This window comes from Phoca vitulina, unplaced genomic scaffold (assembly GCF_004348235.1).
Source record: "Phoca vitulina isolate PV1807 unplaced genomic scaffold, GSC_HSeal_1.0 scaffold3, whole genome shotgun sequence".
In the NCBI taxonomy this organism is placed as follows: domain Eukaryota; kingdom Metazoa; phylum Chordata; class Mammalia; order Carnivora; family Phocidae; genus Phoca; species Phoca vitulina.
In genome coordinates, this window is record NW_022589706.1 from 6897591 (window position 1) to 6911654 (window position 14064).

Consider the following 14064-nt stretch of genomic DNA (forward strand, 5'->3'; position numbering starts at 1 on the left):
TAATAAATAATTATATAACATAAATATAACAAAAAGAAAGACAAGGAACTGGGAGTCTTTCTCCTTAATAGGAAGAGAGTTGGGCTCTCTTGAGCAGTCTAGCCCAGTGACTACAAGGGTCCTGGAAACTTTTTTTTACGTTGTTGACCTGAGCCTAAGGCAGAGACCACCAGCAATCATTTGACCATGGGCTAATGCAGATTTGGGGAAGGAGAAATGAAGTACAGGTGTCCTGGGTAACATTTCAGGTAAATTGGACCATGCTGCCCACATTACTTACTCATACCAAGAAGAGTACCAGACAGAACCTGAGAGCCACACCCTGAGTGACCTCATAACTTTGGAACCCCATGGCAAGAGGAAAGGCAAAGCAAGAACCAGCAGGAGCAAAACAATTAGAGAGGAATTTTCGATTAAGTTTGTAGAATGATGTTTAGTTGTATATGTCTTTGTGAGGTGGAAATTTTTTAATTAATCTCAGCAGTCTGGGTGATCATAAGACACATAGTGGTCACATGCAGATGAAAAACTTCTAACACGGGGGCACCTGGATGGCTCAGTCAGTTATGCATCCAACCCTTGATTTTGGCTCAGGTCATGATGTCAATGTCGTGGGACTGAGCCCTGTGCCAGGTGGGGAATCTGGGTGTAGAGCCTGCTTGGGATTCTGTCCTTCTCCCTCTGCCCACCCCAACCCCTGCTCACCCTCTCTTTAAAAAAAAACGAAACAACTTATAACACAAATGTGGGTTATAATTGAATCCTTTTATCTGAATGAAAGAGAAAAGAAATTATGCCCTCCATTGTGGCACTGTGAAGTGTAAGGATATTAATGATCAGAACTAGGGCTTTTATTAGACATGAAATATCAGTGGAATATGATCCCAGCAGGGGTGGTCTTCCCTCCCTTTAAATGCAAATGGAGACTCAACTCAGCATATTCTGGAAGGTACTGAGATAGAGTCAATCCATTCCTATTCAAGCCTACCATTTGTAAACACATCCCGGTTTTAAAAGGATATTTTTTTTAAGCAAAAAATCTGTTGGTCTTCTCATCAAAGACAGACTGAATGTTATTTTATAGGAGAAAACATGTTATTTTATTAAAATAAATAAAGATACACTGTGTTGAAGTCCTACAGGAAATCATAAGTCCTAAATATACATTAATACTCTACTGATCTGGGGGGGAGGTGGGAAATATGAAATGGAATGGCTAAAAAGAAATAAACTCATATATTCCTACTTGTGGGTCCTGGTGCATCTGGCTGTTGTCTGATTCCACCCTAGATCATCATTATCCAGTGAGTGCTTTAACTGGGGTTCCCCCATACTCTGCTCCCTTTAACAGGCAGTAAAATATGTCCACAGAAGTCAGCACATGATTGGATCTGGAGACCCCTCTGGAAATTTCCAACTGGACATTGATATTTCAGGGTTAATCTTCACTCATCATCCCTGTTTTAGCCGAGAGCATGTTTTGGCAGCCAAGCTGGCCCAATTATATGACCAGCACCTTGCAAGACAGCAGAGAAACAAGGCAAAATTCCTTACGGATAAGGTACAGTCTTCCATTCTTACTGTTGACGGGGTTGGTTCTTCTGATGAGCCCAAGCAACAAAAACACCAGCCTGCAACAAGTGTTCGTGCACCTCTTACACATGCCCCTCAGCCTACAATGTGTGATAGACTGTTCTCCTTGCAAGCAAACAGAAGGCTATGACAATGCACATTTCATGTGTGCAAATTCAGTGGCACATGCTTGGCTTGAAGAGAAAGGTTTGTGCAAATGGTGCAAGTCATCTCACCTCCCAGGGAGCAGGCATTTAATGGAAGATAAGTAGCTGTGTCTTGCTTGCATGACCTCAGATGCTGAGACCATTCACAGCCTGAGAATCTCTCTGTCCTTAGAGACATTCTCATCTTTACATGTAATTTGCCGTAACGTGGTACCCAGACACGAGTCAGTTGTTTCCGATGATGCTCAAAGAAATGGCTTTCTGTGTGACACTTACTTCCAATGTGATGCCATCCCATGGGATTTTCTTGAGTAATTTTGACTACAGGCAATTTTAGACCCACCCTCTGACTTTAACACCTACTGTCCAAATAAGAGATCACTCCACATTACCTCCTTTTGAGTCTATAGGTTTATGATCTATTCACAAAAATATCCCTGTATATCCAGGACCCAGAAAGATCCACTGTTAGCCTTGAAAGAGACCTCATTTCTGAGACACACACATAAATGCAACACTTGTCATGATCATCTTAGTGATCTGGGCTACAGAACAGGGATGAACATACCTTGTCCTTTATTATTCCTTTTCTTTTTTAAGAATAGAAGAAAGAGTTCTCTGTCAGAGTTCATTGTGGTGAAAGTGTGGGAACAGCGGGATGTTTGAGCACCCATTCACAGCTTTGTTGGCATCATTTTGCCCTGGCGGAGGGGGTGGTTCAAGGCACATAATTTGCTTAGGCGGTAGAGTCTCTAACTCAAAACTTGTATCCATATTTTTTTAAGCTCCAAGCTCTAAGAAATGCAGTTCAGACAGAACTTAATCCAGCAAAACCTCATAAATCTCTTGATACAACCCAAAAAGCCATCAATGAGTATAAATCTGAAATTCGGTGAGTAAAGTCTGTAATTGTAACTTCTACTTTTTTTGTTCTCGTTAGATGTGTACTTGTTGAAAGCTTTTTCAATTTTTCCAAATGCACTGCATATATGAGAAATTAAGCCAAATGAAGTAATGAGATACAGCCATCTTATTAACATCAAATTTGAAGTCCAAGAAAAGAATGAGGATGTAGGATATTGTAACTTACTCTGCTGGTGTAAACAAACGTCGCTACAAGCCACCACTTTATTTTTTTTAAGATTTTATTTATTTATTTCACAGAGAGAGGAGTGAGAGAGAGAACACAAGTGGGGGGAGGGAGGGTGGGGAGGGAGAAGCAGGTTCCCCACTGAGCAGGGAGCCCGATTCAGGGCTCGATCCTAGGATCCCGGGACCATGACCTGAGCTGAAGGCAGACACTTAACCGACTGAACCACCCAGGTGCCCCTACAGCCACCACTTTCGAGGGTAGCCTGACCATAGGCTAGCAAAGTGTGGAAAATGCCCATAAGCTGGGACCCAGAAATTTTGTTTCCCTTGTGTGTGTACTCTAAGAGCTACATGCACGTGTGCACATGGAGACATGTAGTGTGTAAGAATTCACAGCATCATTTACAAAAGTAAGGAGCTGGGAACGACCCCATACCAGAATGAACACATCTGGTATAGTCTCTCTCTCTCTCTTTTTTTTTTAGGATTTTATTTATTTATTTGACAAAGAGAGCAGGAACATGAGCAGGGGGAGTGGGAGAGGGAGAAGCAGACTTCCTGCTGAGCAGGGAGCAAGGAGCCCGATGCGGGGCTCAATCCCAGGACCCTGGGATCATGACCTGAGCTGAAGGCAGATGCTTAACGACTGAGCCACCCAGGCGCCCCCACATCTGGTGTAGTCTTAACGCTGAACATCTATAGCACGGTTAAATTGACTGAATTAGATCTGCATGTACCAATACGGAGAAAAGAATGTTGCATGAAAACACCCAGGTGTAAGAGGATACTTGCCGTGTGAGACGGCCCATGAACCCTAAAGAATACCCAACACAACGCTTGTCTGTTGTAGGTATGCACGTGTGTGGTACAGACAGAAAAGACACACATGCCAGTCCCAGGAAGGGAGAGAAGAGCATGCAGTCCGAGAGGTCTTCAAATGTGACTATAACATTGGAGACAAAACCAAAAGCCCTGAGTAGATGTGACAAAATGTGAACAAGTATCCTAATGACTTATGACATGGGTTTTCTCTTTCTTGGAATTTTTCATAATTAAAATTCAAAAATTAAAAGCCTGATTGTTGCCAAACAATAAGGAAATACCCAACATAGAAGGTTTCTTCTGGAGTCCCATCCCTCGGGAGAAATCACAGAAACAGATTTTTGCTAGTTCTTCCACGTGTATATTCACCTATGTGTGCATATACTCACGCATCCATACACAGGTGCGTTCGTGTGTATATATTTTATTTTTTTAAGGAATCGTGTTGCATTTACCATCTCACAACTGGCTTTTCTATGTAAAATACATCTCAGACCTTCTCCTTTTATACTACATCTAGGTCTGCACCATTACTTATTTTTAAAGATTTATTTATTTTAGAGAGAGAACGTGTGCACAGGCAAGCACCCACGAGCACAGGGGGAGGGGCAAAGGGAGAGAGAAGCGCAAGCAGACTCCCCTCTGAGCGCAAAGCCAAACCCAGACCCGATCCCAAGACCCTGAGATCACGACCTGAGCCGACACTAAGAGTCGGATGCTTAGCCAGCTACACCAGCCAGGCGCCCCTATATCATTATTTAAAGGCTGACATTATAGAGATGTTATGTTCCCTGTTGATAGACATTTGTATTTTTCCTATTTTTTATTATAGAAACTGCACTCTAATTGACATTCCTGTGTGCATGAGTATTTCCACAGAATGAATTCTTAGAACAGGAATTTATAAATCAAGGACTTTAAATGTATACTTTTCTTTTTACAATCTAGCCTTGAGTTGGAAATTCCTCCAGCAAAGTGGAAATTAGTGATATTGAGATACCGTCACTGTAAAAGTATGAAGAGTATGTTTTAAAAGGAAAATTCTTATTTATGCCCACAGTGCAGCCTCCTTGGGCAAATAATTTTTGCTTCAGCATACATTGGGTAAGAAAAGTGACAAAAAGCTGTCCTGAATACAGTAGTGGTTTTATAGGGACTCGTATTTATCATCAGTATTTGAAAACTGGCAGAAATGTGTGAGAGATGGACAGACCATGCCGGCGGGGGGCGGGGGGGGTGTGCCCCGCGGACGGCAGACCCAGGGCAGTCTTTCCACTGCCCCTGGAAATGAACACCTCTGTGATCCAGCATTTCTGGCCCAGTAAGAGAGTGGGTTTTAGCCTTTTCCTGGTATTTCACTATTGTTAAAACAAATCTAAGCAGATGGCCTGCTCCCAGCTGTCCCCTCATGTGGGCCCCGGCCTGCTGCTGACCAGAGTCCCTGGGAGCCCCCCGCCGGGCATCCGCGGAGTCCGTGGCAGGTGCCGCTCACCTCAGCCCCCAGCACGTCAGTCATTCTCCCATCTTATTTTCTGTAAGTGGCGTCCTGACCGCATCGCTTGTCCCCTGAACTGGAACCAGCTATATAAGGAAGGAAGCATGGGTCTTCATGCAAGAGAGGGGAGCACTGTATTTAACTCTCTCTACTGGTTCTTTACCCTCAGCCCTACTCAAACTTGAACAACTAAGACTATGACTCTAGATCCCCATCTGGCTACCACTTTCTCTCTGTATTTTCCTTCACAGCCAAACTTGTGGAAAACACTAGCACTCTTGCTGCTCTAGCCCCTTGCCCCCCCTTCACGGAACCTCACTCGCCCACCCCCCTTTCCTTGGAGGCTGATCTTACCACAGGCCCGGGCACCTCCACTTGCTAAGCCCCTCCTGCTACCTGGCCTCTTGACGGCGAGGGGCACGGTCACCGGAGCGGCCTGGTGTGACCTATTTCTTCCCTCTCCGCCCCCATCCTTCCCACCGTCCTTTGTCTACTTATTCTCCTCTGCCCAGATTCCCAGGATGCAAAGTTCCTCACAAGCTTTTCCTTTTTGTTTTCTTTATTAACCTGCCTTTTCTCCTGAGATCCGAGTCTAGTCCTGTGGTTGGAAGGATCATCCGGAGGCCAGTGGCTCCCAGGGTTTCCCCTCCGGGGTGAAGCCCCCTTCCACTCTCTGGACCCCCATCTGCACCAGGTTACCTGACTCCCTGAGCAAAACTGCCTTTTCCTTTTCTTCTTTAGCTCAGATGTCAAATTTTTCTTGCTAAGAGTTCTTTTTTAACATTTCTGAGAAACTGTTTTCTCAGGTACTAAAAAAGGAAATAGAAAATATATCAGAAAGCCTTAAGGTGTCACACAACTCAGTAAAATAATTTTACATTGCAGTTTTTCAAAAGGAGGCAGGGGAGGCAGCTAAAGGCATAAGGGAAGAACAGACCACTTGATAATGACAGCTAGCATTGGTGGACCACTTACCAGATGTCAGGCACCGTTTTGGTAGGAAGTTTACAGACGAGGCATGGAGGAGTTAAGTTGTTGGTCCCAGGCCGCTAGCAACTGATAGAACCAGGACTGTAGAGTCTGATTGCAACATCTGTGCCCTTAGCCACACGCCTTACTGCTTTGCAAGAAGGATGTTTCTTGGGGCGCCTGGGTGGCTCAGTCGGTTAAGCGTCTGACTTCGGCTCAGGTCATGATCTCAGGGTCCTGGGATGGAGCCCCTCATAGGGCTCCCTGCTCAGCGGGGAGTCTGCTTCTCCCTCTGCCCCTCCCCCCCCACTTGTGTGTGCTCACTCTCTCTCTCAAATAAATAAAATCTTCAAAAAAGAAGAAGGAGAAGAAGAAGGTTTCTTAGTTCGTTGCTTTCTTGTTTCTGTGAGGTCTTCAAAGAGTCCCGAATCTTGGCCATCCAACCACTAACTGCCTGTCATCTTCCGCCATCTTCCTTTTCCAGAGCCAGCCGTTGAATGATTAGAAACCTAGGCCTCTGTGCTTCTCTGTACCACTTCCACAGGCTGAGTCATCACAAGTACAGCCTCCAGACTCGGGCCTTCCTTCTGGAGGTCAGGAGGTGCTAATTCATGAGACCCTGCCTCCGTGGTTTCCAAGGGCACTCTCTGAGGCAAATCTCATGTTGTATGTCGTCGTCATTTATCTATGTGTCTGACTCCTGAGCTACATGGTAAATTCCTTGAGGTCAGAGACACCTCTGATCTCCTAGACATTTCTGAATCACCTGGAGTGACACCTGGTACTTGCTCAAGAAAAGAAAAAATGGCTAATTAATTAATTAATAGCATAATAGAGTACATTTAGGTTCTGGATTGGACTGTCATTCATAAGAGGGCTTAAAGTAAGGCATTAAATAATTCCCACACACTTCAAATAATGGAAATAAACGTGAAAGCATTTCCAACTGGTGCCTCTTCAAATCAACCTGAAATATTGTTAATCCAGTTAGAAAACTCTCCCAGGCAGGCAGTGACATTACTTCATCTCCTAAATATAGAATCTGTGATTTGTGTTAACAGAGACGGACTTTAATATGTTTGTTGTTAACTAGGACAACAACGTATTTTCCTATGTGTACAATAATGTAGTCCATGAGAATTGAGTTTACTGGGCCTCTTATTTTTATAACTTCAAAGCTGGCTATTTGCCTAAGGGTACATAGTATTAATAAGAAGTTTAGAAGGTAATTTAGTTTAATTGAAGTCAGATTCACCTAGGGAAAACAAAATCAAATAACCTCTCAAAACACATTGGCATCCTATTGTCTTCAAATTTCCATTCATATCTTTGGATTTCCAGTACTTAAGAAGTATCGTAGGCAGGGCGCCTGAGTGGTTCAGTCATTAAGCATCTGCCTTCGGCTCAGGTCATGATGCCAGAGTCCTGGGATCGAGTCCCACAGCGGGCTCCCTGCTCGGCGGGAAGCCTGCTTCTCCCTCTCCCACTCCCCCTGCTTGTGTTCCTGCTCTCGCTATCTCTGTCTCTGTCAAATAAATAAATAAAATCTTTTTAAAAAAAAGTTTCGTAGGTATCAAATTAAATATACAATCACTATAGCATTATTAGTTTCTTTTTTAATTGCAAACCCATCTAAATAATTTTTTAATATATAATAATAATAATAATAACATATTCTACCTTCTAGGCAAACAAGAAAACTGCGCGATGCTGAACAAGAAAAAGATCGAACGTTGCTTAAAACGATCATAAAAGTTTGGAAGGAGATGAAATCCCTTCGAGAATTTCAGAGGTTTACGAATACACCCTTGAAACTTGTTTTGAGAAAGTAAGCTTTTTTTCAATAGTTGTTTTATTGGGCTATATCATGCAAAGAGAAAATGCGTAAAACATAGATACGGCTTAAAAAATAATTATGAATAAATAATTAACAAGTAATAATAACAACTAAGAAAATGAATAAATGATGATGTAACCACTCCCCAGGTTAAGAAATAGGACATTACCAGTATCTGGGCAGCCCCCATGTTCCTAACCCCAACTACTGCCTCCTCCATCCCAGGAGTAACCATTTTCCAGATTTTTATGATCAGCATTTCCTTGTTTCTCCTTACAGGTTTGCCATCTATGTGTAATTCCTAAGAAAATGTGGTTTAATATTACCTGTATTTGATGTATCCACAAATGAAAGTAGGTTGTCTGTACTCTTTAGTGTATTCCTGACTACCATGTGAGATTCATTTACTTAATATCACATGGCTAGCTGAAGTTATTTACTTTGTTTATAATACTTCATTATATGAATATAACAAATTTGCCCATTTCACTGTTGACAGACATTTGAGTTGATTCTGTTTTTCAGCTTACAGACAGCACTTCTCTAGGGATCCTTATACATGTCTTTTAAGCTACATGCGCCTAAGCTTTCCCAAAATATACCTGGAAGTGAAATTGTTGAGTCTTAGGGGATACTCACATGCCGAATCCAAACACTTTTCCAGAGTGGTTGTGCTGATTTATACTTTAACCAGTGCTCCCGTAGATCCCTATCACCCAAACCATCCATGTCACCTGCTATTGTCAGATGTTACACTTTCCTTGGCCTTATATTTCCCATTCATGAATTGGCCATTTTGATTTCCTCTGTCTGTTCAAGGCTTGTGTTGATTTTTGAACTCGACTATTTGTCTTTGTTTCTTTTTCATAACTGGTAGGAATTTGGCGTATATCCTGGACAGGGGGCCTTTGTTGGTGCACTCTCTAGTTGCCTCTTTACTCCCTTTTGCTGCTTTTTGATGACAGAAATTCTTAATTTTAAACAGATAAAATATGTTCATCTTTTCTTTTACGATCGGTGCTTTCCGTATGCTGCTTTAAAAATCCTTCCCGAGTCTAGTAGATATTCTACTCTATTGTCTCTATAATCCTTATTCTTTTATCTTCCACATTCATCTTTAGTCCATTTGGAATCGATCTTTGTACGGTGTGGAGAAAGTATGCTTGCTACCTAATTCACTAGACTTTGATACATGCCTAAGAGGACAGTATCACAACAAAAGTATATTCTGTATATTAATTAAAGAGCATCTGTGCTGCTGGTTTTCATCCCTTCCTGATTGTTTCCTCAGAGTAAGTGTTGTGCTATACATCGACATGAAAAGTAATAAACGGGGGTGCCTGGGTGGCTCAGTCGTTTCGCGTCTGCCTTCGGCTCAGGTCATGATCTCAGGGTCCTGGGATCGAGCCCCACATCGGGCTCCCTGCTCAGCGGGGAGCCTGCTTCTCCCTCTCCTACTCCCCCTGCTTGTGTTCCTGCTCTCGCTATCTCTCTCTCTGTCAAATAAATAAAATCTTAAAAAAAAAAAAAAAAAAAAGAAAAGTAATAAACGTGGGCAATTATCTGATACTTTGCTCTGAAGACAGCCATGTTTCAGCCTAAGATAGCTGCAGATTGTGATTTTCTTTTAGGGCTGTAATTTTCATAAGACTCGGAAAACATCCTACCGTTCCCAGGACAAACACAAGATCATGCTTTATGAGGGCAGGGACCTGGTCACCATTGGATCTCTGGTCCCAAACAGAGCACCTGCCACTCAGGATCTGCTTAGTTAATATTAGCTGATGAAAGACAAATTCTGTCTGTCCCACAGAAACTGTGGGTGTCTCCCAGAAATTCCGGGGTTCCTGCTTCTGAATTCCATCTCCCAGGCTACCTCTCCCACCCAGAAGCAGAACATAAATATTTACCTGTTTTCTCTTTCCTTCCTTTAGTTTAGGATAAACTAAACTTTTAGGAAATTTGCCCTTAAGGTCACCTCTAGGTGAAACTTTTCATGATACTTTAACACCCCTTCCTCCCATAAGTAGCTGCCTCCTAAATTCTTTTGGAGTGCCCTTCGCACTCCTGATTCACCTAGCCACCTTATGATACAGCATAAATTTTTCCCTGCAAAAGTCATCAAATTTCCACTAGTTTATGGATGCCTCTGAATAACAGGGAGCAAAGTGAATGGGTCTCTATATGTCAGAGATGGAGCATAATTTATGAGCCGGATTTCTCCGATGCCTATAAATTTCCAGTGCCACTGTGTTTCCAAAGTGATGTCTTCATAGTATCCTGGAGCGCTGAGTTTGTGCCTTAGGGAACTGCTAATTGCTAAACCACCAGGGCCCACATGAACGTCAGCAAATCTGTGTCAACCTTAAAAGGAACAAGAACTTTAGGAGTAGAACCTGCAGGCCAGACGGCATTGATCACGGAAGCCCGGGCAATGAGCTGCAACGATCCCAAAGTGCTGGGGAGGAGGAGTTGGGTGTGGCGTGCCTGCCACCCCCTTCCAGAAGAATCACACGCTGAATCACATACCACATTTGTCTAATCTTGGGTGGATTGGGCCACAGCACCTTTTGGGGCAGGAGATCTCCCAGCGCTAATGTCCTGCCGAGCACACTGCGGGAAACACGGCTTTGGGCTGGGCAGAGCGCCTGATAAAGTATCAGCAGAATCATCAAAGAAAAACTCAAATTGCCAATCCAAAGTCAGACTAGTAGTTTCGGGGGCTCAGAAGCAACATAATGAAGTGGTTCCTCAGAGACTTGCAGCACGAATAACTGCGATGACACTCTACCCCTGCTGGTTGGGTCTGTATGCTCTGGATCACTTAGCTCAGGGGGCATCGTTGCTTAACCGTAAGTAGCAATCTGTAGCTCATATTCCAGCTCCCTCCACTCACCAACTCTGTGTTCTTGGGCAAGTTACGTCATCTCTCTGTGCCCCAGTCTCCTTGCCTGTGAGATGCAGATGCTCGTGGTATCTCGGCCTCCCAGGGTGGAGAGCTAACAGTTACCAAGCTTTCAGACGAGGCCCTGTCACATAGCAAGCCCCATATAGGTGTTTGCTGTTATTATTACTCTGTTACTTAATTTCAAGAGATAACCAAGGTACTGTAAATTATTTTAAAGGGAAAAAGTTGACCAGAAAACAGACGAAGAAGCATATGAGGCAGAAATTCAAGCTGAGATAAGTGAGTTGTTGGAAGAGCTCATGGAAGAGTATGAACGGAAGATGGAAGGGTATAGAGCCGCATACCAGCAATGGAAAGCCTGGAAGAAAGCCCAGGTTTGTCAAGTCCCTCGGCCTTGAGCAGGGCTGACCTTGGGGACAGGAGGAGGGAAACTGGACAGGCCGACTGGGGCCCCTGCTGGCTCCACTCTGCCTCCCATTGAGGGTAGGGCATTGATGCTTCTGGGCTTCCCTGGGAAAATGATATAACTTTGTACCCATAACCCTGCAACATTGAATCCAAGCACAATAAGTAACAGATCAGGTAACCTGCAGTAGCTGTGCCCACAAGCCTTACTTTACTTTCAAGATGTGTCCTTGGCCTTTAGAGCCCATATTAATGTTCACCGGAATGGCTAACATTTTTAAGCTCTTTCTAGGTCCCAGGCATTACCTCAGGTCAACACCCCTGGGAACAGCTTCCTGTGATTGTCCCCATTTTGCAGATGAGAAAACAGGCGCAGAGAGATCAAGCGGCTGGCCGAGCGCACACAGCTGCTTGAGGCGGAGCTGGGTCGGCATCCGGGTCCATCTGGCTCTGAAGACTATGGTTGTAAGCAAAACTGCAAAATTTCTGTTTGACATAAGATTGCCTTTTACCCAACAGAGGGCCAAGAAGAAGAAAAAGAAGCAAGCTGTCGAAGAACATCCCGATGAGGAGATGGAGGAGCCGTATCCCGGGGAGGAGCCTGTGAAACCGGTCCCCCCGGAGCCCACCGATCGGGCGCTGGTAGAACAACAGGTGAGGGAGAGGGCAGCCCGGAGCAGGAGAAGGCCTGGGGAGCCCACGCTGGTGCCGGAGCTGAGCCTGGCGGGGAGCGTCACTCCCAACGAGCAGTGTCCCAGGTGAGCAGACGCCCCCTGCCTAGCACAGTGTGATCAGGAGAATCATGAACTCTGTAGATCTGTCTCAGATGGAACTACGTGAACTTGTCGATATTTGTCCGTATTCTGGTGATTTCAAATGGTTCCCCTACCTCGGGCATCCCCGGGGCCACTCAGGAGCACGCTGAGGGAAGCTGCCTGTAGCGGGTGGTACCTGCATGGCTTTTGATTTAGAGCCTTTGTCTGTAACATCAGGGTATCTCCTCTCCACTGGGAGCACATTCTCTGCTCCCCAGCACGGACATGCAGGTCTGTCCTTGGCCCTTGTGTTCAGCTGCCCCAGGGGGGCTAGCTTCTCTCTTTGAAGGCCCCCAGAGAGCCTCCCAGAGGAACTGTGGATACCCCCAGTAGCCATCTGAAGCATATTCTCCAGATTTGGTAGAAATACTCTTCTAGGGGCTCCTGGGTGGCTCGGTTGGTTAAGTGTCTGACTCTTGATTTAGGCTCAGGTCATGATCTCAGTGTTATGAGATCGAGCCCCATGTTAGGCTCCGTGCTGGGCATGGAGCCTACGTAAGATTCTCTCTCTCCCTCTCCCTCTGCCCCTCCCACGCCACGTGTGCTCTCTCTCTCTCTTTTTTTCTCTTTCTCTCTCTCAAAAAAAAAGAAATACATTTCTAGTCATTCATGTGATGCTTAAGAGAGAATCAGTCAGAAGCTTCACCTTATATACATACATCTATACATATAATAAATTCAGTCACCCTCAGAAATAATTAGGATGTGGGGATTCATTAGAATGTCCATATAAAACTTCCTACAACCTCTTCAGTTTCAAACTTATGTTAGTGTACCAATAATGTATTTTTTAACTCTGGCTTTTTTCTTGTGTTCTCTCAACCTCACAGCATTCAGATACTACACATAAATAAACTATTCCCCAGCACTGAATTAGCTATTTTCAAGACACAAATAGCATGCCATATAAAAAAAAAAATCCAAAACATGTGATTACACTTTTTTTTTTTGATTACATGTTTTTTTAAAGGGAAAATTTGGGCTGGATTTGGCAGTCTTTTGTCATGAGTCTTGTTTTGACTGAGAATATATACCTCAGTCTTAAATTTCTTGGTTTTCACTGGGATTTGGGACTATAACCTAAGTTACCCCAAACTAGTGATCATGATCAACCCTTCTCATCAGACCATCATATAAGGGGGACCATGCAAAAGAAGGGGGTGTCTTAGGTCTGTTTGTAGCAGGATGCTACTGGGAAGAAACCATAAAACAACTCTGAGTCGAGTCTTTAGGTGTCTTGAATACTTCTTGAAATTTGGTGTTAAATTCCTTTATAGAAAAAAACAAGTTGAAGTCATTGGAGCGATTCTATATCTGGGATGCGCCTAAATTACTGAGATGTAAAGAGTTAAAACTACCACCCAGTTTAATGGGTACAAAGTTTCTCTTTGGGATTCTGAAAACATTCTGGAGAAGGATAGTGGAATAGATGCACAACATTGTGAATGTATTTAATGCCACTGAACTGTCCACTTAAAAATAGTTAAAATGGTATTATGATGTGTATGTCTCACTGAAATTTATTTTTTAAATTTTTTTAAAGATTATTTATTTATTTATTTATTTACTTGAGAGAGAGAGAGAGAGAGCACGAGCAGGGGGAGGGTCAGAGGGACAAGCAGATTACCCCCTGAGCTGGCAGCCCAACGTGGAGCTTGATCCCAGGACGCTGGGATCATGACCTGAGCTGAAGGCAGACACAACCCACTGGGCCACCCAGGCGCCCCTGTCTCACTGCAATTTAAAAAAAAAAAAAGACTTCACCACCCAAAAAACCCTGAGTGTGCTTTGGATTTTATTTCATTTTTCTAAACGTTCCCTGTTCTTACCGAACTTGAGTTGCTATTGACTTAGCCAACAACTGGCACTCTGGGTGAGTATTTCTGAAAATATACACAATAAAATTAAAGACTACTCTTGGGGGTTTCACCTTTTTTTTAACTTCCTTGCTCTAAGAATGATACGCTTGCCAGGATATCTTT

At 43.7% G+C, this 14064-nt stretch overlaps 1 protein-coding gene across 4 annotated transcripts in view; it reads left to right on the plus strand.

The window, feature by feature from the left end:
- Positions 1 to 14064, plus strand: part of CC2D2A (coiled-coil and C2 domain containing 2A) — a 137486-nt gene that overhangs the window by 54393 nt on the left and 69029 nt on the right. For all 4 annotated transcript variants that reach the window (XM_032399981.1, XM_032399987.1, XM_032399996.1 and 1 more), the window contains 5 exons: positions 1352 to 1561; positions 2525 to 2631; positions 7805 to 7945; positions 11080 to 11236; positions 11787 to 12025. In XM_032399981.1, coding sequence (XP_032255872.1) covers positions 1352 to 1561; positions 2525 to 2631; positions 7805 to 7945; positions 11080 to 11236; positions 11787 to 12025 — 854 coding nt within the window. The remainder of the gene's footprint in view (positions 1 to 1351; positions 1562 to 2524; positions 2632 to 7804; positions 7946 to 11079; positions 11237 to 11786; positions 12026 to 14064) is intronic.